At 37.5% G+C, this 24,633-nt stretch overlaps 1 protein-coding gene across 1 annotated transcript; it reads right to left on the bottom strand.

Annotated features, from left to right (window-relative positions):
• Nucleotides 1-892: 892 nt before the first annotated feature.
• LOC133097391 (V-type proton ATPase subunit B, brain isoform-like) lies at nt 893-24,077 on the bottom strand. Its single transcript, XM_061199247.1, has 14 exons — nt 24,056-24,077; nt 17,937-17,992; nt 13,218-13,316; nt 12,016-12,109; nt 11,807-11,884; nt 11,201-11,340; nt 10,764-10,865; nt 10,292-10,389; nt 9,519-9,642; nt 7,769-7,919; nt 5,893-5,975; nt 4,513-4,617; nt 3,539-3,668; nt 893-1,602 (listed from the first exon to the last, which is right to left on the bottom strand). Exons 1-14 carry the CDS (start codon nt 24,075-24,077, stop codon nt 1,463-1,465), a joined length of 1,422 nt encoding a protein of 473 aa, XP_061055230.1. The 3' UTR covers nt 893-1,462.
• Between the last annotated feature and the right edge of the window lie 556 nt (nt 24,078-24,633).

The following is a 24,633-nucleotide window of genomic DNA, read 5'->3' as shown; positions in this document are numbered from 1 at the left end:
GGACATGGTTCATAATATTGTGAATCAAGGGGCTGGTTCACAATACTGGTTATGATGTTCAAAACTGTCAATCAAAGAGAGGTGCATTATTATATATTTGCTTGTTGCTATTGCTTTTCTGATTAGAAGATACAGAGTCACTTTAGGTAACTTCCATTTAATTTAATATTTATCTTCATTTTATATCCAGGTCACATTTTCTACATTAAAATATAATCATGCTGACTCCCCCCACCCCCTACACCCTCAGAGAAAAAAAGTGAAGAACTTTACACAACTTGAAAGAAAGATGGAATGCACAGAGAAGTTGCTATTGCACCCAAGTAACAAAGAACACAGAGAGACCAAACAGTAGACATGTCAGAAGTGCATAGAAGACAGCTCAGGGCTCGCAGCAGGAAGGAGGAGGAATTAAAAGACTAAAGCTTTTAAATGCTATCACTTGTGCCACAAGATTACCCTGAAAAGGCAGATAGGTCAGAAAGCAGGACCAAATAGGGGATTTTCCAAAGGCTGCTATCTAACAGAGTTTAAAATATCCATAGATTATATATATATAAAAAATTCCATACACAGAAGAGCTTTCTCTTCCCCACCTTGCCTTTAGCATCCGGTCAACACTTTAGAAACTTAAAACCACTGTTAGCATGTCTGAATGTAGAACCGATACAGGTTTTTTCTTTCTTAAAAAATTGTATCCTAACTCTTTCCAACCAACAATTCTATTAATTATTTTAATTATGATTCCTCTGCATGGAAACCCAGTAAGGGATCATCAAGACAGGGCATCTCACTACTATCAGATCAATGCCAGTTGGGCAAAAGCTGCATGATTCTGTGTTACTCAGAGGGAGAGAGAACAGTAAGACACAGGAGTTGAAACTTATCCGTACCAAAGAGGAAAAGGAAACTCCTTTTCTAATCTATTCATTAAATAGGAAACAGCAGGTGGACAGTAAAAGCCATCTGCTTAGAGCAGACCCAGAGGCACACCAAAATCTAAAAACAAGTGCTCAGGAAAGCGTCTTGGCTTGGAGAGGAAGCGTCTTTCAGACCCTATCTTGTCCCTAGTTTGGAGATCAAAGCATTATAACTTCAGATAGTGATACTCTGGAGGGGGTGGACAGGGAAGGTCTGAGAGACCCAAATAATGAGGACACTAGGCAGCTAACTACACCACTACGTACAAATACACACATCAGTAAGAAAACTTCACCTCCAACCCTCAGCTACTTTAAACAAAGCATTGCAGTTCCAGGTTTTCTGAACAGGGGATATTTTAAAGTCTGTTAGCAGTTTAAAACATTGCAACACTGGCACAATATGTTACCTACTCTTTGTTTTTAATTACAGGGTAACACAGTAAACTCCAACACAAAGGTGGGGATGGGGGAGTGCAAAAGGAATAAAGAAAACAGAACCAGTATTTCACAAGAGCATCGAGCCAGCGATGAAGTAGCAGCTAATGCTTTGCAGAGTCCCGAGGGTAGAATTCGCTCAAGGTGCTCTGAGGGATTCTCTTCAGCGTTTCTTTGGGGAAGATTCGGAGCAGTTGCCAGCCAATGTCCAAAGTCTCATAGACAGTGCGGTTTTCGTAAGGACCTTACAAAAAATTGAGATTAGATGAATAAAGGCCAAGTACTTCCAACTTATCAGCGTTATTCAAAATTTATTGTTATGGGTCTAGCACTGTGAGCATGAAGTATAAAAAAGAGACACAAAGCAGTCAGGTCTCCTAGGACTGGATGTGACCAAATGTGGAAATGAGGGTCTAGACAGTAAGTACCCCTGGGAATCAGAGAAAAGGGAGAAAGCCCGCAGGCGAGACGTTGGGCGCGTGCGTGCGTGTGTGTGTGTGTGTGTGTGTGTGTGTTTAACAACGGGTGGGATCTAAAAACACTCCACGGAATAATGGAAACTAGACCCAGAGTTTTGTCCAGAGAGTAGTGAGAAAAGCAGTTTCCCAGCAACACAGGCTGACCTGAAGGAGGCTCGTACAGATACTTAGAAGGCCTTAAATGCCAATTAAGCACCTGAATAGGTCCACGTGAAAGTTTTCAAACTGGCTATTGCTATTATTATTTTTAATAGCAGAATCATTCTTATCCTGCAAATAAATCTCATTTTTTAACTAAGGAGTTAGAGTGGCTAGAGTTCTGCATTCTTTTCTCTACCAGAATAATTTTTATCTTTTTAAGATATCAAGGTTCTGCATAAATTTTTTTTTTTTTTTAGAAAACCCAACAATCATATGTTCTGGGGATTTTAATGTTACTTAAAAAATGTATCACACAAATAGAAAAGTGCACAAATCCTAAGTGTGCAGCTGATGCATTATTCCAAAATAAACACATCATTTGTAAGTATCACTGAGGTCAAAAATAGAGTTTACCAGCATTAGCAGGGGTGGCAGGGAAGAGACCAAACAAAACAGCTTGAAAGCCCTACACATGCTATGTAATAAAAACCATTATAGACTTTTTAACAGAAGGACAATCAATAAAATTAATACTAAATTTACCCCGGCAATGGCACATAGTCAGGGAGACTGGTGAAGATGCTGGCACTAACGGCCAAGGATGATGGGACAAAGGTCTGGACTAGGTCTTGGGACACAAAGAGTGGTCAGAGATCAGCAGCTTCATCACCCAGGAACTTGTCAGAATACAGGCTCTCTGGCCCCACCCACACCTACCGAATCAGAATCTGCACTTCAACAAGATCCCTGGTAGATTCAAAAGCATATTCAACTTTAAGAAACACTGGCCTAAGTTTTTTAATAGGAATGAAAAGAGAACAGGATAAGATGTTTCAAAGGAGAACAATGCAAATTAGCAAATATTTGATGACTGCAGAATAAATGAAGAGGGTTAAGAATGCCCAATTCCTGAGCTTGGGCTAACTAGGGTAATGGTCATGCCAGAGGTAGACAGAAATTGAAAAGGGAATTGCTAGGCAGGTGGTCAGCTGGGAAAATACTTTGGTTCTCACCAGGCTGAGCCAGAGAGGATGGTGGCATAAACAAAGGCTTCCTAGCTGGAGATGTGGGATTAGAGCTTCAGAAAGAGGGTAAAGGCTCATACATAGGAAGTTAGTCATCAGCATAGGGGAAAAAAAGCACAGAAAGAACAGGTAATTAAGCCTTTGGGAACATTAACAATTAAGAAGCAGGAAGATAAGAAATCAGGAGGATGAAAACAGATGGACTGGGAAAGTCCAAAACCCCCAAAGCCAGAGGAGAGCATTGCAGAGAGGTTAAGAGGGAGGAGAAGTGGCAATGGAGGTAGGAGAGCAGAAGGCCGGTGGTAAGGAAGATAAAAAATAAGACAGGAGCTAAATAAATGGATAAAGAAATTGAAGGTAGAGGGGAAGGAACCAGAGGGCTAAGAACAAAGACATGGCAGGCGGCTGGAAGAACCTCTTCTCTAATCAGAAGGGAAATTGTATGGAGACCAATGTAAATTCTCTCAGACTAGGAAAGAAGTCCTCAAAACTACATATGATGCTGTTTCTAGTCATAGGAAAATAGTAATCTTACCCTGAGCAATGAAGTTCCTCTCAAACTTCTGCAGAAATTCCAAGTAAAGCAGATCATCTGAGGTAAGGGCTTCTTCTCCAACTACGGCTTTCATGGCCTGCACATCCTTACCAATAGCATAGCATGCATACTAAAGAGAAAAAAAGGTTTACATGAACCTTTATAAATGGTAACGGTACTCTGGGCTATATAAGTGTATTGCTGTAGCTATCTTCACAGTATTTCACATTATTTCCAAACATAATTCACATATGCAAGTATTGGAAAGACTTTATTATACAGTAGTCTCACTAAGAAAGGAGTCTTCAGGCATGCAATACATAGACATTACTAACACTCTACAAAAAATACACTCCCTCAATATATCAATGAGCTTACATTTTGTAGAGCATTTAAACATCACAACTTACACAATAGGAGAAATCCATCTCTAAATTCTATTCAAAACAAAATATCTGGGTTATCAGTAGGTTTATTTATCATTTCTACTTTAAGGTCAAATGTATTTTTCTTTAATTATGCTTGGTATACAATCTCAGGACTATAGAAACCAAGGATTTCATAGAATATACACAGCTGTATCCCTTAGCGTTCTGGTGATTGCCTAATATGTTAAACAAAAAATTAGTTAGAATAGTCTTTCAGAAATACTCTATAATAAAGGTTACTAATAAAAACTTAATCGTCTTATGCCTTTTTTATTTAAAAACTACCTCATACAGCATTAGAGGTGGGTTTCAAGCATGTGATCTTTAATCTTTGTCATGAGCAGTTACCCTTATGAAAAAGACTGTTTGGCTCTAATGAATGTTTCTGTATTCCAGTATTCTATATTATATATTCTATATTAAAATTCTACTTTGATGGGGGGAGAAGAAAAGTGATATGGAAGAAAGACAAGAGGTATAAGACAGCAGCATGAACTGAGAAAGTATTCATTTCTTTAAACACAATCCTGGAGAAAACATACGTACCAGCTGGTTAGATACATCAGCATGATCCTTTCTGGTCATACCTTCTCCAATAGCAGACTTCATTAACCGAGACAACGAGGGCAGCACATTAATAGGTGGGTAAATCTTGGGTAAAAGGGGAAGGGGGAAAATATTATATTTAAGTACAAAATTCAAGCTTTACTGGTAGTAAAGGAGGATTCTGAAACTCATTTTTATTGCTTAAATTGCATAAAACTGCTACATTTGTTTCCTAGATGATTCCTAATATCTTTTCCTGGTAAGAAAAGGAAGTAAGAAACATTTTACAGGTTAAGATCTCTTTTTGAGAATCAAATCCAAAAAGTAAAATCTACAAAATAGTACAAGATTCTATTAAAAAACTGAATTTTCAACATCTGCCTACAATATCAAATCCAAATGATCTTCTGAACTCTGACTCATAAAATCACACATAAAAAGATTAACAATAATTTCACCTAAAAGCTGATATCAGAAGCTGGCATCTATTAAAGAACCAATAAAAAATCTGCTTTTGATTACTCAGTCATAAAAAAGAATGAAATCTTGCTGTTTGCAACATCATGGATGGACCTTTAGGGCACTATGCTAAGTGAAATAAGTCAGACAGAAAAAGATAAATACCATATAATCTCACATATATGGGACCTTAAAAAACAAACAAAAAAATGTCAAGCTCACAGATAGAGAACAGACTGGTGGCTGCCTGAGGCAGGGGATGAATGAGCAAAATGGGTGAGGGAGGTTAAAAGGTACAAACTTCCAGTTATAAAATGAGTAAGTCACGGGGATGGAACTTTCACAGCATGGTGACTATGTAAGTTAATAATACTGTATTGCATATTTAAAGGTAGCTAGAAGAGTGGCTCTTCAAAATTCTCATCACAAGAAAAACAATGTTGTAACTATGTGAGGTGGTGGATGTTAAGTGGACTTACTGTGGTGATCACTCTGCAACATATACAAACATCAAATCCTGACATTGTACACCTGCGACCAATGTAATGTTATGTCAATTATACCTCAATTAAAAAAATTTTAACAATAAAAGACAAAGAAAAAACTCTGAAAAATCTGTTCTTGTATTAATAACAAGTGGTAGATGATACCGTTATGGAACAGAAGACCCAAAAAAGTTCTTTGAACAACTCACTCCATTTTAAGGCATAATAAAGAAAGTGGAAATTTAATTCTTAATTCTGGCACTCTTTTCCACACCAGGCTTTTAGTATTACAGAAATGACAATTTTATAGCCATATTAAAAACAATTCAATTTGATATTTTCTAAATAAATAATTCCTAAGAGCAAAGTCAGAGTCACTAAAGAATAACTGAAGAATAGATCTGTAGGCTTCTAGCATCATTCAACTCTCAAATACCTGTCTGTTGTGTAGCTGTCTGTCCACATAGATCTGGCCCTCTGTAATATATCCAGTCAAGTCAGGGATGGGGTGAGTGATATCTACCAGAGAAAGACACCTGATGTTAGTTAAAGTGTCCATCTCATATAAACAAAACCACAGGAAGTCAATCTGCACTACTTAAAACAGTGCTATATAAAATAGTTTTCTGTGATGATGGAAAAGTTCTTTATCTGTGCTGTCCAATATGGCAGCCACTGATCAAATGTGGCTACTGAACATGTGAAATGCCGCTAATGTGACTGAAAAACTTTATTTCAAACTTTATCTGATTTTAATAAACTTTAGAATTTAAACAGCCAAATGTGGCTAGAGGTTACCGTATTGGCCAGTCTTACTTATTTGGTTGCAGCACAGTTAGACATGTGTTGACACGAGTTAAATTAGCTATCTTCATAAAAAGTACTATTTCTCCTAGTTATGCTCTCTCTCCCCCAAATATAAAGTTCCATTTTAAACACAAAGTTCATTTGCAGAGATTTGCCAATTTGATGTATACTGAGAGAACATTCTCAGTCCATAAGCTATCCCAGAGGGATACACAACATTTCAACATGGAAAATATGGAGAGGCTCAACAAGTTAAGCAACACTACACAGGCAGCACCAAGCAGGTCCTACAGAGCAAGACATCTCTAAGTCTGTTAAATTACAGAGAGTAATTTTGTAGCTACTTCCTTGGAACAAATCATTTTCACATCAGAGGTAGTATTCAGACTGCCTGGGTTTTTTTGGTTTTTTTTTTTTAATTTATTAATTTATTTATTTTTGGCTGTGTTGGGTCTTCGTTGCTGCGCAAGGGCTTTCACTTGTTGCGGTGAGCGGGGGTGGGGGGGCTACTCTTCATTGCGGTGCGCGAGCTTCTCGTGGTGGCTTCTCTTGTTGTGGAGCACAGGCTCTAGGCGTGCGGGCTTCAGTAGTTGTGGCGCACGGGCTCAGTAGTTGTGGCGCACAGACTTAGTTGCTCTGCGGCATGTGGGATCTTCCCGGACCAGGGCTGGAACCCGTGTCCCCCGCATTGGCAGGTGGATTCTTAACCACTGCGCCACCAGGGAAGCCCCTGCCTGGGTTCTAAAGCCGCCACTTCCTAACTGTGACACTTTACCTCCCTGTGCCTCACACGAGAGCATCTAAAAAGTCGCTATGAAGATCAAATGAGTCAAAACTTACAAAACACTTAGAACAGTGCTCAGTTATAATGAGTTATTACTGTTTCTGAAAATATTTTGAAAAAGTGTTTTTAAAAGACTGAGATAAAGACAAAAAGACACTAACATAAGGGGAATGCTGAAAGTCTCACCCGGGAGCTGCTGGGCATACCTCCAGGCAGGCACTGCACTGTGCACTTACACACACATGATAAAACCAAGTGATTTTTAGCAAGTCTTTGATGATCGTTCTATCTCGAGAGTCTCGTGGCATTTACTATTTGTGCTCCGTATCTGGCACTTAAGCTACCTTAAATTACTGATGCACATACATTTAAAAAATATCCAACTAGAATGAGAGGCTTACATTAAGTAGAGCCCATAAATTTTTAAAAAATTCGTTTCTTTCATCTAGACCAGTGTCCTGCAAAGAGTAGACACTAAATACTAGCTAATAAATAAAAATTAAAAATTAAAATTACAAGAAAATTTTTCTACAAAAGAATAATAATTATGGGTAGTTTTGAAATGAAAAATTTTATTAGAAGCAAATCACTAGGTAAGGTAAACTTCTGGAGGATAAACTCTCAAAAGAATTTCAACTCAAAAAGATAGATGGTCTTCTCTCTTAAAATCAAAGTCCTTACAACGATTAGGGATGCTATAATCCAAAGACCCAAAACTTACCATCGTTAGGCATGGTGAGAATAGGAATTTGAGTAATAGAGCCATTTCTACCTTCCACTCTACCAGCGCGTTCAGATATTGTGGCTAAACCTGTATACATGTAACCTGGGAAACCTCGTCGACCAGGAACCTCTTCCCTGGCTGCTGAAACCTGACAGTGAGTCAAGGAGAACAGTATCACATACCAGAAAATGAAAATTAAAGCTTGGTTAGAAAACATTTGTTTGAACATGCCCAATTACAAAGTTGCAAATATCATCTTATTCGTTTTAAATATCACCTCTAGAAACGATTTAGAAAAATCTAGCAACATAAATTCAGATTATTCTGCAACAAAAATGTTGACAATTGGGGACCAGAAGTTTTTTTGCTAAAATCATACTGCCATAACACAAATCTTCAAATAGCTGGCTAGAAGAAAATCTGCTTGCAATTTTATAAATCAAAGGTAGTACATTTTAAAACTAAGAGAACATTCTCAGTTCACAAGATTTCCTTCATGTTATGGATCTTGCCAGATTTACGTAAGCTAATCCTGAAAAGATCAAAAGGGAAGGAAATACATATATCAGAAATCATCTGATGCACTTTACATACATTATTTAATTTAATCCTCACAACAACCCTATGAGGAAGTTAATGTTATTAACCCCAACTTACAACCGGAATCAAGGGCCAGATAGTTTCCCTGGATCACCGCACAAGACAAGAATAGTAATAAATGGTCTTTCTCTTAGAGACATGCACACTAGAATATATGCATACATTTTAATCTACAGCCAACAAGAACTGTAAATCATTAAGCCCAACTTCTAACTGCTACTTTGGTTCCTCCAAGAGTATGCTCCAGCAGTGCTACTCAAAGCGTGGCCTGCATGCAGACCAGCTTTTATCAATGTGAAAGGAGATAATGTAGAAAGCAAGATAAACATATAGAAAACTTTAGTGGCAATTTGATAGAATAATTGTCTGTCGAATCTAATAATACTAATAAAAGGGTTTGTAAATTTTTTTTTTTTTATTTTCACTTTTCTAATACTTATTTTTACTGCCTTTTAGAAAAGTATCTGTGATGGATGGGAGAAAAGAAGTCCTTCAATGAAAAAGCACTGTAGCCGAGTGAGATATGATGATGGATCTCAGGGAATCTTAAGCTAGATATTTATATAGCCTGTCTCTTCAAAAGTCTTCTTCCCTTTTTTGCACACTTAAAAGAGCAAGTCACTCAAAATTTCGGTAACTTGCATTAGAACAAACACCCCACACTTCTGGATGGTAACTGCTAGAATCTTATATTGTTTCTAAATAATCACTGAGTTTTCTGAAGGAAAAAAAAGTTCTGAAGAGGGTTCTGCCACAGTATAGTCTTTGCTTATGTAAATAAATAAAAATTTACATCATTAAAAATGGAATTCTTGAAAAGGGCTAAAAACTGACAGTCTGGACAGAGACAGAACTACCTGGGAGAGTAACTGATTAAATAGCTTGCATCATTTACTCTCTCTAAGAATCCAGTCTTAATCAATGGAGACAGTGAGAGTATGATAAATAGGCTAATAATTTAAATCTCGTCCTCTAATCATTTCAACTAGGTTGACAAAAGTAATATTTTCTTTTCTGATTAATTAAGGTATTCCACTAATATATGAGCAATGCATTTTAAAAAACATGATTTAAAAAAAAATGAAAACTTGCAGAGGGACAAGATAACCCTGACAAGATAATCCATTTTAATTAAGAAAAAAATTACCTCTCGAAGTGCTTCAGCATAAGAACTCATGTCTGTTAGGATAACCAATACATGTTTCTCACACTGATAGGCCAGGAACTCGGCCGTGGTTAGAGCCAAGCGAGGAGTGATAATTCGCTCAATACTGAAATGAAACATTAAGTCCTACGTCACTCAAACAAAAAGGCCAAAAACAAAACAAAATGATTCCAGAAATAATAGTACAGTCTCCCTTTTAAAGTTTCACATAAATTGAGGAAGGTTAAGCAATTATTACTTTAAAAGTTCTTAAGTAAGGCAGAGTTCTTTTATGTATTTACATAATAAGAATTACTTAGTGCTACACAGCTAAATTGATTTATTTTATAAATGCCCCATAATTTCTCAGAACTATATAGTTCTCAAAACTGAGCAAGAAAGGAAGAGAGAGAGAAGGAGAAAGGGATGAAAGAAGTAGGGGCCAGATTTTGCAGGTAAGAGGAAAAGGTCATTTATTGAGTATGGACCGTGTGCTAGGTAACTTACACTATTATCTCATTCCATATGCACAACAACTCTGTGAGACAAGTATTATTTATCACATTTTATGAAAGAAGACACTGAGCTTCACAGCCTAAGTGACTTACCCAAAACCAAATAACTTGCAAGAAGCAGAGCTGGAGTTTAAATACGGTTATCTCATACCTAGGCCTGTGCAGCTTTCACTCTAATGTTCTACCTCCTTAGTGTAAGGTGACATTTTTGACCAGAAGGCTGCATGAATAGGGGGAAAACAGCTCTATTTGTTTACTTACATTGGGTCGTTAGCCAAGTTCAAAAAGAGGCAGACATTGTCCATTGAGCCATTTTCCTCAAAGTCAGATTTGAAGAACCGGGCAGTTTCCATGTTTACCTAAATGGCAATGACTTCATCAGTGCTGGGAGAAGAAAAATTCTCAATATTTCTTTCTTCCCCCCCCCCCCCAGTATTTATTTCTGTTGAAGGCCAAGCTATAGATCTGCACTGCTCCTTCTTTTAAAGGTTCAAGTACCCCCAAAACGTTCACAAAAGCCAACAGAGTAAACAGCTTGCTTTGGGCACAAAGGGAATTATTCTTACATTCCACAGTCAAATGCTAAATACTAATCCATGGTTTGCCCAAAACGCCAAGTTGCAACTTCTCTGCCTAGAGATAAATCGAATAATATATGTGTAGTTTTCCACATTGTTCTAAGAACACAAGCAATTTTACATTTCATACTAAAACAGAAAAAGATAATACTTGCACCCATAGCAGCAAATACAATCGCAAAAGTTTCCTCACTGTAGTCCACTACATCTTTGGATTTTTTTACCAAACCAGCCTGGCGACAGATTTGAGCTGCAATCTGATGAGGAGTACAAAAGAACCAAGTTAAAATCTAAAATAATATTTCTACAACAAAATAACTTTTACCCTAAACTTTGGGGAACTGTAATCATAAATGCAACTGGGTTGTCTTAAAGGGCTTTACCCAATGAAACTATTTTGTAATTTTTGCAGATTCCTAAGAGTAAGCAAGAAGTCAGATACGTGTGGATAAAGAGTCAATGTAATTGGATTATATAAACAGTAACATTGGGCATTCACCTTGAAAATCCTACATTTGGTTTCTCACTAAGAGTGAAGCACTCGGAAATTCTTTCTCCTTAAATTTCATACCAAACAGATTCTAGTTCTCACCTCATTGTGCGGTAAGCCAGCAGCAGAGAAGATAGGAATTTTCTGCCCCCTAGCAATACTGTTCATGCCATCTATGGCCGAAATGCCGGTCTGAATCATCTCCTCTGGATAGATCCGACACTGAGGATTGATTGGCTGGCCTAATGCATTTCCAAAAGGGAAAATTTTAATATGTTTCTACATTAAGACTACAACCATATAAAGCATATAAAGCATTTCTTTCTACTCTTAAAAAATCAGTTATTTTTGAAATCTGAAACTGTTTATTCTTTTCCATTAATCTTTTGTAGATTCACAAATTATATGGTAGTAAAGTGAAACGTAAGGTATAGCAAATAAGAGAGAAATCCTAATTTCAAAGCCATTATGGCTTTTACATTTCAGATATATCCTGGTGATATTTTACAATAAATAAAATATAAAATTTTAAGATAACCTCTAGGAAAAATAAATTTATTAAATAATAAACAAAACATAATTAATCAAACATGGAGTATGTTGGTTATCTACTTCAAGTATCATAAAAATCACCCTTTATCTCACAAAGGTATAAGATAGGTAGACGTTATTTTCCCCAAAACACAGAAATCCATTTTCTGTCCCTACCCATGATATCAAGGAAGTCTTCAGCCAGTACAACAGGACCTCTGTCGATGGGTTTTCCTGATCCATTGAATACCCGACCTGGTAAACAGTAACGAGACAGTACAGAGTGGACAATGACTCACATATTCACAATCTTTAAAAAGACTTCATGGAAATACGTTAAAAAGGAAGCAGATCTCTGCTCAGCATGAATAATAATATCCGTTTACCAAGCATATCCTCAGACACTGGCGTTCGGAGAATATCCCCAGTAAACTCACAGGATGTCTTCTTGGCATCTATACCTGAAGTCCCTTCAAATACCTATCAAGAAAGAAAAGTAAACAGAAGGGTAAAAGAAATTTAGATCATAAGCGCTTAAGATTTATTTGTCAGCCCTTATAAAGTAAAATACATCAATGTATATACTACTTGTAGTATCATGACTGAAGAAGTGTTCATGGTGGACGACGAACCAAACTGTCAACCTCTTAACCAGAGTCATGCCTGCAGGCCAAATCCATCAAGCAAGCTAAGAATGGTTTTTACATTTTTAAAGGGTTGTTTTAAAAAAAAAAAAAAGGAAAAGAAAGCATAAGAACAGGCATCAGAGACCTTAGGCACAACCCTCACAAAGTCTAAAAAACTTACTATCTGGCCCCTTACAGAAATTCTGCTGACCTCTGCTCTAGATTACTTTTTAGGGCAATATGTTATTTGAGAAAACTGGCACTTCCTATAATCAGTAACATTAAAAACTAGGAATTATCAGAGACAATTTAAAGAAGTAGACTCAGATCTCGTTTTGGTTTCAGCCCATAAGCTCTGAATTCTACTTTTCATCTCTCCCCTTCTATGTGACTGTTTCATTTTATCCATTAAAAAATTTTTTTTAAAAAGCCATTTTACCAGTGGAGCTATTGGGCTAGAATGGATATTGGTGGCTGGCATTTAGCAAGAAAACATGAAAAAATACTTTTCTTCCCTCACAGCCAGTAAACAGTCGGGTCCCTGGCTTAAGATTTTTCACCTTCATGATGGTGCAAAAGCAATACACATCTGGTAGAAACCGTACTTCAGAAGAATCACATGAGAAAAAAAAAAAAAATCACATGAGATATTTAACATTTTATTATAAAATAGGCTTTGTGTTATATGGTTTTGTGCAATTGTATGCTAATATAAGTGTTCTGAGCACCTTTAATGTAAGCTAAGCTAAGCTATGATGTTCGGTAGGTTCTGTGTACTAAATGCATTTTCAACTTACGGTATTTTCAGCTTATGATGGGTTTATCAAGATGTCACCCCACCTATAAGTTGATGAAGATCTGTATACTTATGTGATAATTACTAAAAAGAACTATTGGTGTTTCTTATGTTTGTTGTGATCAGAAAAACGTTCAACTGGCCAGGTTTTGAAAGTGATGCTTACCTGAACCACTGCTTTGGAACCACTAACTTCTAGAACTTGCCCACTCCTCTTCGTGCCATCAGGTAGTGTTAAGTGCACAATCTCAGCATATCTGGGAAACTAAATAGGAAAAAAATAAAGGCTCAATAACCAACATTTTAAAAGCTCCTCAAAATACTCTATATGCTCTATGTCTTTCACAGCATGTATGCACATGCAGACCCCACACCTCCCCAAAGCACACACGTATACATCCAGAGTTTAGAATATCCTCAGGTAGTTTAAGTCCTTAAAACACTTATCACTGGCACATATACTGGCAAACACAGCATAAGGTACAGAGAGAAGGATCTTAAATCTATGAAACCACGGCAATTAAATTCTTTCCTTCTGTGTGTATGTTTTTAAGCTTTGAGACTACAGGAAGTTAAAAAACTATGTTCCCACTACTCAGAAATGATGTTTGCTTCTGGGCTGTGTAATCACCTTGTGCCTTGGGAGGACAGGAATAAAATGCAACTAAACAATAAAAGAATTACTATTATAATAAATAATGCTAATATTCCCTCCTCAATCTAATTCTCCTAACCAGAAATGTATTCCTCTAATCCATTTTTAATATTTTAAATTGCATGTTTCCAAAAATATACTGTAGTGTTTCACTTACCTAAATGGCAACATACTAAATGTATCATCCTGCAACTCGTTTTTTTCCCACTTGACCGTATGTTTTGGATCTGTCATAGTCATATTTACCTTATTTTATTAACATAATCTTTTGGAAAATGCATCACTACGTTGTGTGATGTGAAGGAAAACATCTGCCAATGCATCTGTGAATCAACACTGACTGTAGGACACTTGATTCTGGAGATGCTAATATGAATCAATGGGCATCTAGAATCAACGTTAGAACAGATATAGCTAAAATAAAATCAAGTGACACTACATTTTATTCAGCTGTTCTTCTACCACTGGTGTTCAAGGCTGTTCCAAATTTAAACCACTACAAACATGTTGCAATGAACATTCTCACATGTGGGCCCAAGTTTCCCTACGGTAGCTGGTTACGTAGTGGTGGGCTATAGGCTGTGTCCATTTTTATGTGAAATTACTCTGCAAAGGAACCTTTTACTTTACAAACTCCCTAGTAGTATAGAAAAGTATCTTTTCCCTACATCTTTGCCAATCTTATATTATTAAACTTTAATTTTTACCATTTTGATAAAATAAAAAATAGTATCTTTCAATTTGCATTTTCCTGATTCTACTAATATTGAGCATCTTTTCATGTTTACTGACAATTCAGACTTCATTTCCTATAATGGCCTTATTAATATCTTTTCCTCGCTTTTCAACTACATCTGCTTCTTCTTATTTACTTTTAGGTTAAGTTTCATAGATTCTGGATATCAATCCTTTTGCGAATATCTGCTCCCAGTCTTCCCTGTCTTTTAATTTTGTTTATGGTATCCTATCATACAGAAGTTTTTGCAATAAAATGACTTGTTTACCTTTATGATTTGTGTCTTTTGTGTAGGAAAACCTTCCAATCTGAAGTCATAAAAATGGCCTTCTATACTGTCTTCTAATAGGTTTTTCATGTTTTGGTCTTTAATCCATCTGGATTTATTTTTGGTATGTAATTTTATTTTTCTCATTTTTATCTTTATTTTTCATACAGGAAGCCAAATACCCCAACAATATTTACTGAGTAGCACAAATGTAATTTGTGCTACAAGTAGCACAACTTGTAATGTAGCCTTTATCATTTACCAAGTCAAATTCTCAGGTGTGAGGAGAGTTGGTTTTAAGAATCTTAACTTTGCTACACTGAAATATCTGCTTACTCCCTCACCAAATCTTTATTCTTACTCTGTTTCTAACTGATTTTGTCACCTGGAGAGAATCAACATCTTTTCTATTCTGAGTCTTTTCATTCATGAATGTGGAATCTCCAGTTATTTGAAGTCTTCTTTTATGTCTTTCAACAAAGTTTCACAGTTTTTTGTAAAAAGTTCCTAATTATTCTAGTAGTTACTTCTGGCATACAAAACACTACTGATTTCTATAGACATTCTCTGTATCCAGCAACACTGTTTTACACCATTGTTTCTAATAGTTTGTCCACTGAATGACTTGTGTTTTCTGTTTAGTTAATCATACTACCAAGCAATGATGACAGCTGTGCCTTTTCCTTTTAATCCCTTTTTCCCACAGCATTGATTAGGGTCCAAGCACAAAGACAGAACAAAGATGGATAGTGGTGCTGACAACAGGTGTCCTCATCTTGTTCCTGATTTAAATGGGAATGTTGCTAGAGTCTCTCCTGAAGTACGCTGTTTGCTGTAGGTTATGGTGGATATACTTAAAGAGGTTTTAAAAGTTTGTTCTATCCCTTATTTCTAAGACCACCTTCTTCTTTCATTTTGTTTTGTTTTTTAGAAACAAGTAATTTTATCAGGTACATATTCCGTATTTACTGAGAAGAGCGTAAGCTTTTTCTAGCTTAATCTATGAATGACCTGAATTATACTGACATTTGCTAATATCAAATCATCTTTGTATTACTGGGATAAGTTCTACTTTGTCATAATTCTGTTGAGTTTTTAAAGTATATTTTTGCTAATATCCAATACATGAGAACATTTTTATTAAGAATTTTGTAATCTGTGCTTGTAAATGAGAATAGCTACATTGTTTCTTTTCTGATACTAGCCTTTGTCTGGTTTGGGAATCAAAGATGTGCTACCTTCAGAAAATGAGTTGGACAGCAGTCTCCATCATCATCTATTCTGATACAATTTGTATAAAATTATCTATTCCTTGATCCTATGTGTATGTTTTAAGTTAAAAACAGGAGCCAAAAACTAAAAACAAACAAAAAACACTCTAAATCTGGTGGTATAAAGCCATTCTTACAACTACATAAACTTTATTTACCAGTTTTTCCTCAGCTGGAGTTATACCCCAAACAAACATTCAATAAAACTTTTTCAGCTTTCTTAAAATTACTTCCCCCAAGATGTTTTCTAAGTCCTTCCCATTATTGACTCTCATAGCATCCTGCACTCACCCTTCATAGCACTTACCAATTAGACATTTATGTATTTGTATTGTGTATTTTTGGTGCTGAGTTCAGCGCTTAACATAGTTGAAGCATGAATATTTTTAACTGTTTTTGAAAATATATTTACTAATATAAAAGCTTCATATTTTTAAAATATGAGTCAAAAATTTTATCCAATAAAAAGTATATAGGGGCTTCCCTGGTGGCGCAGTGGTTGAGAATCTGCCTGCCAATGCAGGGGACACGGGTTCGAGCCCTGGTCTGGGAAGATCCCACATGCCGCGGAGCAACTAGGCCCGTGAGCCACAACTACTGAGCCTGCGCGTCTGGAGCCTGTGCTCCGCAACAAGAAAGGCCGCGATAGTGAGAGGCCCGCGCACCGCGATGAAGAGTGGACCCCGCTTGCCGCAACTGGAGAAAGCCCTCTCACAGAAACGAAGACCCAACACAGCCAAAAATAAATAAATAAAAAATAAAGAATTAAAAAAAAAAAGAAAGATCTCTTAAAAAAAAAAAGTATATAAAAAAGAAGAAATAAAGGACAAAGAAGCAAATAATGCTTTCAATACTTCCTCAAAAAATAAAAGTGTATGCTTCATCCTTTCACAAAATATTAACGGGCACCTGCTTAAACCCTGTACAACTTGTATACTGAGGCTTTGACTCAAACTGCAGACTAGTATGAAACTGTGGCCAGGAGTAAGCTATAGGCTTAATCTTGCAATTAATTTGTATAGGTACCTTGTCATGCACAAAAATATCTTAGTGATAAAGCTGAAGAGACAGTGCACTTTGCCCTTTCTTTTAAGAAATGTTTTTCAATTTATTTTCTGCTTCCAGAGGGGCCACATGCCAAACATACTTCTGCCATTACTTCTCTCAACAAACTAATAACTGTGTACCTTTCCCCCTGATCCACTCCCAACAACAACCAATGCAGAATTACTGTTCTACAGAGCATATTATACAAATTATCTCCTCTGAAGGTATTTTAATCACTGAACTCAGGCAGGAGGCTTCACCCAGGGTGAAGTCTATTCAATTATAGACTACATTCTATGCCTCTTTTTCTAAGATAATTCTTATGTATAGGTGTGGCTAAAAAAAACCCATGTAACTAAAGAGTCTTTCAACAAACTGAATAAGTAAAAACTATTCTCTGCTTTATGGTTTTAGTCACTGTTGAGATAATCTGTTGTTTATTCATTACTTGAATACCAGTGTCAGGCCTTCAAAGACAAAAGTAACATTGTTTACTCACTCAAAGACCTTAAAATTTAGTAGAGAAGACAAAAATGTAACAAGTAGTTATAACACACAGTAGTCTATGACAAGAGCCACAAGATACCATATATCTAAATAATATCCTACAAGTCATAAAACACACAAATATTACTGTTGTTTTCCTAATAAACCTGTGAGGTATGATTAACAAACAAATAAAATTTTAAATTTTACAGACAAGGGACTCAAAGCCACAAACAGAATCCAGTACTAGAATCCCATCTTCTGACTTCTGACCTAAAATTCTTGTCTCCATATAGCACTGACATTCCGACCAAGGAATGGCTTAAATAAATGATAACAAAAAACTTAAAGTGTACTAAACAGTACTTAATACTATGCTTTTAACTTCTTAATTGGTTAGACGATAATGATAGTGGTATTACCTTAACATGATCTAAGATCACTAGTGGACCATTAACTCCTGATACTGTCTTGTATGCTGGAAAGAAACACAAAAAAGTCAGTTCTTGTCAAACAGGACAACAGTCTAAATGATCTCTCTGGTGTTACCAAAAAGAACCTCTCTCTACTTTATCGTATCTATTATCATATGGAACACTCAAAAAGTATGAAATTTTTCATTGAATTTATAAAATATGCCTGCATCTGTACAACTTCTCATAATTCCCTTCATCAAACCAAAAACATTTTTAATTCTTACTATAAGTCACATTGTTTCAAGGACCCAGAATACAAAAACAAAGGTAAAGAGGGAGTGTTCCCACAAGAGTTCACAATTTTATATGGAGAAGGGGGAGGTAAGGGCTCTACCAGAGGTGTGCTGAGGGTCTGTGGGAGCACAGGAAAGACCCTGCAATGGTTCTCACTTAGAAAAGAAAAAGCTTTACAGAAAAGGTAGCACTTCACAAAGTAGATAGAGAAGGAGAAGGGAATCCTTAACTTTAAGCAGAAGTGACAAAACTCACAAAAGAAATCTGACAAAATGTAGTCTGTTAAGATAAAATGCCATGATTAAATAGTATCATAAAAACAATGGAAAAAAAGGAGTTTATGAAGGGGGATGGAATGAAAGGTCAGAGATCATATAAGTATCCTTTTAAAAAAAAAAAGTCAAATGTTACTGTCATTGTAGAAGCTTTTATTTTCTACTGCAAATTATGCCCTAGCAACAAACTACCCAAATCTCTCATTTTAGAAAGGAGGTAGCTGTCATTGAATTGTATCACACCTACATACATGCCGAGTATAATGAATGGTAATCAGGTATAAATCAGAACACTCAGGAAAGCAATTCTAACAATGTCAGAATTAACTAAATTTCATGATCAGAAAAGCTGAAAAAACAAATGAAATAAGTGTTTACACGACCTAAAATAATGTATAAGAAGCTGTCAACCAACTGGGAATTCTTCACTTGCTTGATTTCTTATGATGTCTTAGACAGAAATTTCTGGCATGAAGGTAGACTCCCAAGAATGAGGAAACCATTTAATAACCAGTCTGTCCATTCAAGGGGCTTCAGAATTTAAAAACATAATTTCTTTAGCCAGGAAGCAAGTGCCCTGGTAGAAACACTGAGACAGGGCAGGCGAGCACTGTCACGAACCCTAGTCTTTCATACTGAGGACCTTTAAATCCTCACACTAAATATTTGCTTGAATACATTTGTAATTGTAATGATCAACAGAGGCTCCTAATTACTTTTTTGTTTTTCAACCTTAGATAAAAAGCAAGTCACAAATTTTAAATGTTAAGTTACTTGAATGGATGGTAATGTAAACAAATTAATCATGCCTCCAAGATTATTAGAAATATCCCAGTTGTTGGGGCTTCCCTGGTGGCGCAGTGGTTGAGAATCTGCCTGCTAATGCAGGGGACACGGGTTCGAGCCCTGGTCTGGGAAGATCCCACATGCCGCGGAGCAACTAGGCCCGTGAGCCACAACTACTGAGCCTGCGCGTCTGGAGCCTGTGCTCCGCAACAAGAGAGGCCACGATAGTGAGAGGCCCGCGCACCGCGATGAAGAGGGGCCCCCGCTAGCCGCAACTAGAGTAAGCCCTCGCACAGAAACGAAGACCCAACACAGCCAAAAAAATAATTAATTAATTAATTAAAAATAAATATCCCAGTTGTCACATATTCTGCTACTTTTATGTTAATCCTCCCCATTGTTTTAAAATAATCTAATACTCTTAAAAATAAGTTCTACCCTTAAAACAATTTCTTCATTGTTCTCTTTCATTTTATTTTTATTTTTAGCCTCGCCACACGGTTTGCAGGATCTTAGCTTCCCAACTGGGGATTAAACCCACGCCATGGCAGTGAAAGCGCCATGCGAGTCCTAACCACTGGACCTCCAGGGAATTCCGTCATTGTTCTCATTTTAAAAGAATCCAAATATTTTTTCAGTTACTTTCTAAAATTGCTATGTGGATATGCAAAGTGAACTACATTAGAAACATGTTTTCTTTAATTTTTGCCACTTGGATTACTATGTGTCTCGGCGTGTTTCTCCTTGGGTTTATCCTGTATGGGACTCTCTGCACTTCCTGGACTTGGGTGGCTATTTCCTTTCCCATGTTAGGGAAGTTTTCAACTATAATCTCTTCAAATATTTTCTCTGGTCCTTTCTCTCTCTCTTCTCCTTCTGGGACCCCTATAATGCGAATGTTGTTGCGTTTAATGTTGTCCCAGAGGTCTCTTAGGCTGTCTTCATTTCTTTTCATTCTTTTTTCTTTAGTCTGTTCCGCAGCAGTGAATCCCACCATTCTGTCTTCCAGGTCACTTATCCATTCTTCTGCCTCAGTTATTCTGCTATTGATTCCTTCTAGTGTAGTTTTCATTTCAGTTATTGTATTGGTCATCTCTGTTTGTTTGTTCTTTAATTCTTCTAGGTCTTTGTTAATCATTTCTTGCATCTTCTCAATCTTTGCCTCCATTCTTATGCCAAGGTCCTGGATCATCTTCACTATTATTATTCTGAATTCTTTTTCTGGAAGGTTGCCTATCTCCACTTCATTTAGTTGTTTTTCTGGGGTTTTTTCTTGTTCCTTCATCTGGTATATAGCCCTCTGCCTTTTCATCTTGTCTGTCTTTCTGTAAATGTGGTTTTCATTCCACCGGCTGCAGGATTGTAGTTTTTCTTGCTTCTGCTGTCTGCCCTCTGGTGGTTGAGGCTATCTAAGAGGCTTGATGGGAGGCTCTGGTGGTGGGTAGAGCTGACTGTTGCTGTGGTGGACAGAGCTCCGTAAAACTTTAATCCACTTGACTGTTGATGGGTGGGGCTGGGTTCCCTCCCTGTTGGTTGTTTTGCCTGAGGCAACCCAACACTGGAGCCTACCTGGGCTCTTTGGTGGGGCTAATGGCAGACTCTGGGAGGGCTCACGCCAAGGAGTACTTCCCAGAACCTCCGCTGCCAGTGTCCTTGTCCCCACGGTGAAACAGAGCCAGCCCCCGCCCCTGCAGGAGACCCTCCAACACTAGCAGGTAGGTCTGGTTCAGTCTCCCCCAGGGTCACTGCTCCTTCCCCCGGGACCCGATGTGCACACTATTCCGTGTGCGCCCTCCAAGAGTGGGGTCTCTGTTTCCCCCAGTCCTGTCGAAGTCCTGCAATCAATTCCCACTAGGCTTCAAAGTCTGATTCTCTATGAATTCCTCCTCCCGTTGCCGGACCCCCAGGTTGGGAAGCCTGACGTGGGGCTCAGAACCTTCACTCCAGTGGGTGGACTTCTGTGGTATAAGTGTTCACCAGTCTGTGAGTCACCCACCCAGCAGTTATGGGATTTGATTTTACTCTGATTGTGCCCCTCCTACCGTCTCACTGTGGCTTCTCCTCTGTCCTTGGATGTGGGGTATCCTCCTTGGTGAAGTCCAGTGTCTTCCTGTTGATGATTGTCCAGCAGCCAGTTGTGATTCTGGTGTTCTCGCAAGAGGGAGTGAGAGCACGTCCTTCTACTCCGCCATCTTGGTTAGTCAATATATATACACATACATATACATACATACCACATCTTTATCCATTCATCTGTTGATGGGCATTTAGGTCGCTCCCATGTCTCGGCTATTGTAAATAGTACTGGTATGAACATTGAGGTGCATGCATCTTTTCGAATTAGAGTTTTCTCTGTATATATGCCCAAGAATGGGATTGCTGGATCATGTGGTAACTCTATTTTTAGTATTTTAAGGAACCTCCATATTGTTTTACATAGTGGCTGTACCAATTTACATTCCCACCAGCAGTGTAGGAGGTTTCCCTTTTCTTCAAAACCTTTCCAGCATTTATATTGGTAGACTTTTTAATGATGGCTATTCTGACTGGTGTGAGGTGACTGTAGTTTTGATTTGCATTTCTCTAATAATTAATGATGTTGAGCATCTTTTCATGTGCCTGTTGGCCATCTGTATGTCTTCTTTGGAGAAATATCTAGTTAGATCTTCTGCCCAGTTTTTGATTGGGTTGCTTGTTTTTTTGTTATTGAGTTGTAGGAGCTGTTTGTGTATTTTGGAAATTAAGCCCTTGTCAGTCTCATCATTTGCAAATATTTTCTCTCAGTCCATAGCTTGTCTTTTTGTTTTGTTTATGTTTTCCTTTGCTGTGCAAAAACTTTTAAGTTTGTTTTGTTGTGTTTTAACTTGCACGAGTTCCATCCTCCACTCTCCAGATCCATGGTAGCTTTGAAAACTAACAGCCCCCAATCACAGTGAAAACCAGCAGCCTGCCAGCCACTGGAAGGATCAGAACAAGTTTGGAGATTTTTCAAAGCTCCATTACCAGAGAATTATCATTACTTGATCTGACCAGTGGTTCCCTGGAAACCCTGCTTTGAGGACTAACTTTATTTGACCTTAGAGCTCAGTGTAAAAAGCCTTCTTTGGGGGTGTTTGTCAAGAACAATTACAGGCAATTGTTTAAATTTGCAGTGACCTGAGGCAGTGAATAATAGTGGGGGCAAACAATAGACCAGCCAAACAGTGTAAAAGGAAAAACTGGGTAATGAGATGTTCATAAGGGTTTGAAAAGTTGCTAGGAAGCTAAAAGTCCCCTAATGCCTAAGAATAAAAAAAGGAAAATAAAAACTTCTCCCAGTTTTCTCAGATTGATTCCGTGTTTAGGCACCCCTTTATTGCATAGCCAGGCCAATTACAACTCTGCCTTCACCTTCACTTCTTGTTTGTGCTGAGCCTAGACATCAACCAGAGGTGAAAGCTCAGAATCTTCTCAGGTCTTTTCTGAGCATGTGTCATGCCTAGGTTATATGCATGTCTTTCCAAATTACCCACTATACACAGGCACTTTTGAAAGCCCTAATTTCCCAAAGGAAGTCTTGCCCTAGCTTTTCTTCCCCAGTTTTTGCATATTTATTATTTTCCTCAACTGTAATCCTTTGCCCTGGGCTGAAGAAGTTTGTTCATTTGCCTTACAATGTTTCTGAGGAATGCCATCTGTGTAGCCAATTTTTTGGCCTGAGAGAATTCCAAATTAGATGAAACAGACAGGCACCTTCTATCAGTCTTTCAGGTAGTATCCAAGACAGGTCAAAGCAGACAAACACAATTCTTTGCAAATAAGGTCTTCTCTGCTCCCTCTAGAACCAGGGACCAGGGTCCCATGCTGGGAATGAAAGCTTCTTTTCTCAAGACCGCTGCCAAGCTGATGAAGGGTGTAGGTCAAGTACAAGTAAAAATGTTGCAATGCTTTCCTACCATTTTAAAGTTGACTTTTTCTTGATTCAGCCTTCTCTTGGTTGCTATAAACCTCTGTTTTCAACAATTCTAACTAAGTTGATTCTTATCAGTTTTACTCGATTTTTCAGTGTTTCTATTGAGGGGTAGGCCCCTGGAACTATCTACTCTGACATTTTTGCTAATGTCACCCCTTTAGTGAGGTAGGTCTGTTACCAATGAATTCTTTGTTTTTGTATAACTCAAAATATGTTTAATTTTTCTTCATTTTTGAAGGATAGTTTTGTTAGATATAGAATACTTCATTTGACAAGCTTTTTTTCCTCTCAGCACTTGAATATATCCTCATACTGAGACAAGATGGAAGGAGGCAGGGCACAACCATTAAAAGAATGACATAGCCATTGAGAAGAATGGGATACGACAAAAAATGGTTAGAACTGATTAGGTCCAAGATGGCAGAAGGTTCAACTTCCAGTAGACCTTGAGCCTCATTATATGCTCATTGTAATACATTAGCATGCTAAGTGACACACCCACAGGTGCCATGACAGTTCCAAGGCTGACCATAAAAGGCCAAAAAGTGGGCAGTGGCCCATGTCATGGAAATCCCTGCCTCTTCCCCAAAACAGTTGGAATAATCCTCCCACTTGTTAGTCTATGAAATTACCCAGCCCATAAAACTAACAACCCCATACCTTGGGGCCACTCTCACTTTCTTAGATGGCCTGCGTTCTGTCTGTTGAAGGTGTATCACTTTAGATAAACTCACTTTCACTTTACGATGGCTTGCTCTTGAATTCTTTCCTGCGTGAAGCCAGGGACCCTTTCTTGGCAGCCCATCCCAGGAACTCACCTGAGACCTGAGACATGACCATCCTCTTATGCCCCATTTTCCTGCAATACTACTGCATCTGGCCTCCATGGTTTCTGATGAGAAATCAGCTGTTAATATTATTGAGGATGAAAAAATTGAACTTCATCAAAATTAAAAACTTTTGTGCACCAAATGAGATTATCAATAGATGAAAAGATAACCTTATAGAATAGAAGAAAATATTTGCAAATCACATACCTGATAAGTGTTTGGTATCCAGAATATATAAATAACTTCCATAACTCAACAACAAAAAGCAACTCTATTAAAAAATGGGCAAAAGACTTGAATAGACATTTCTCCAACATGAAAACTGTTCAACATCATTAGTCATTAGGAAAATGAAAATCAAAACCACAGTGAGATACCACTTCACACCCACTAGGATGGCTAAAATTTAAAAAAAAAGAAAGAAAAAAATAACAAGTGTTGGTAAGGATGTGCAGAAATTGGAAACTTTGTACATTGCTGTAGGGAGTATAAAATGGTTCAGTCATTGTGTAAAAACAGTTTGACAGTTCCTTGAAAAGTTAAAAACAGAACTCCATACAACCCAG

The sequence above is a fragment of the Eubalaena glacialis genome, chromosome 9 (assembly GCF_028564815.1).
Source record: "Eubalaena glacialis isolate mEubGla1 chromosome 9, mEubGla1.1.hap2.+ XY, whole genome shotgun sequence".
Taxonomy (NCBI): Eukaryota; Metazoa; Chordata; class Mammalia; order Artiodactyla; family Balaenidae; genus Eubalaena; species Eubalaena glacialis.
Note: the sequence above shows the minus strand (reverse complement) of the source record. Positions and strands in the feature narration are given on the sequence as shown.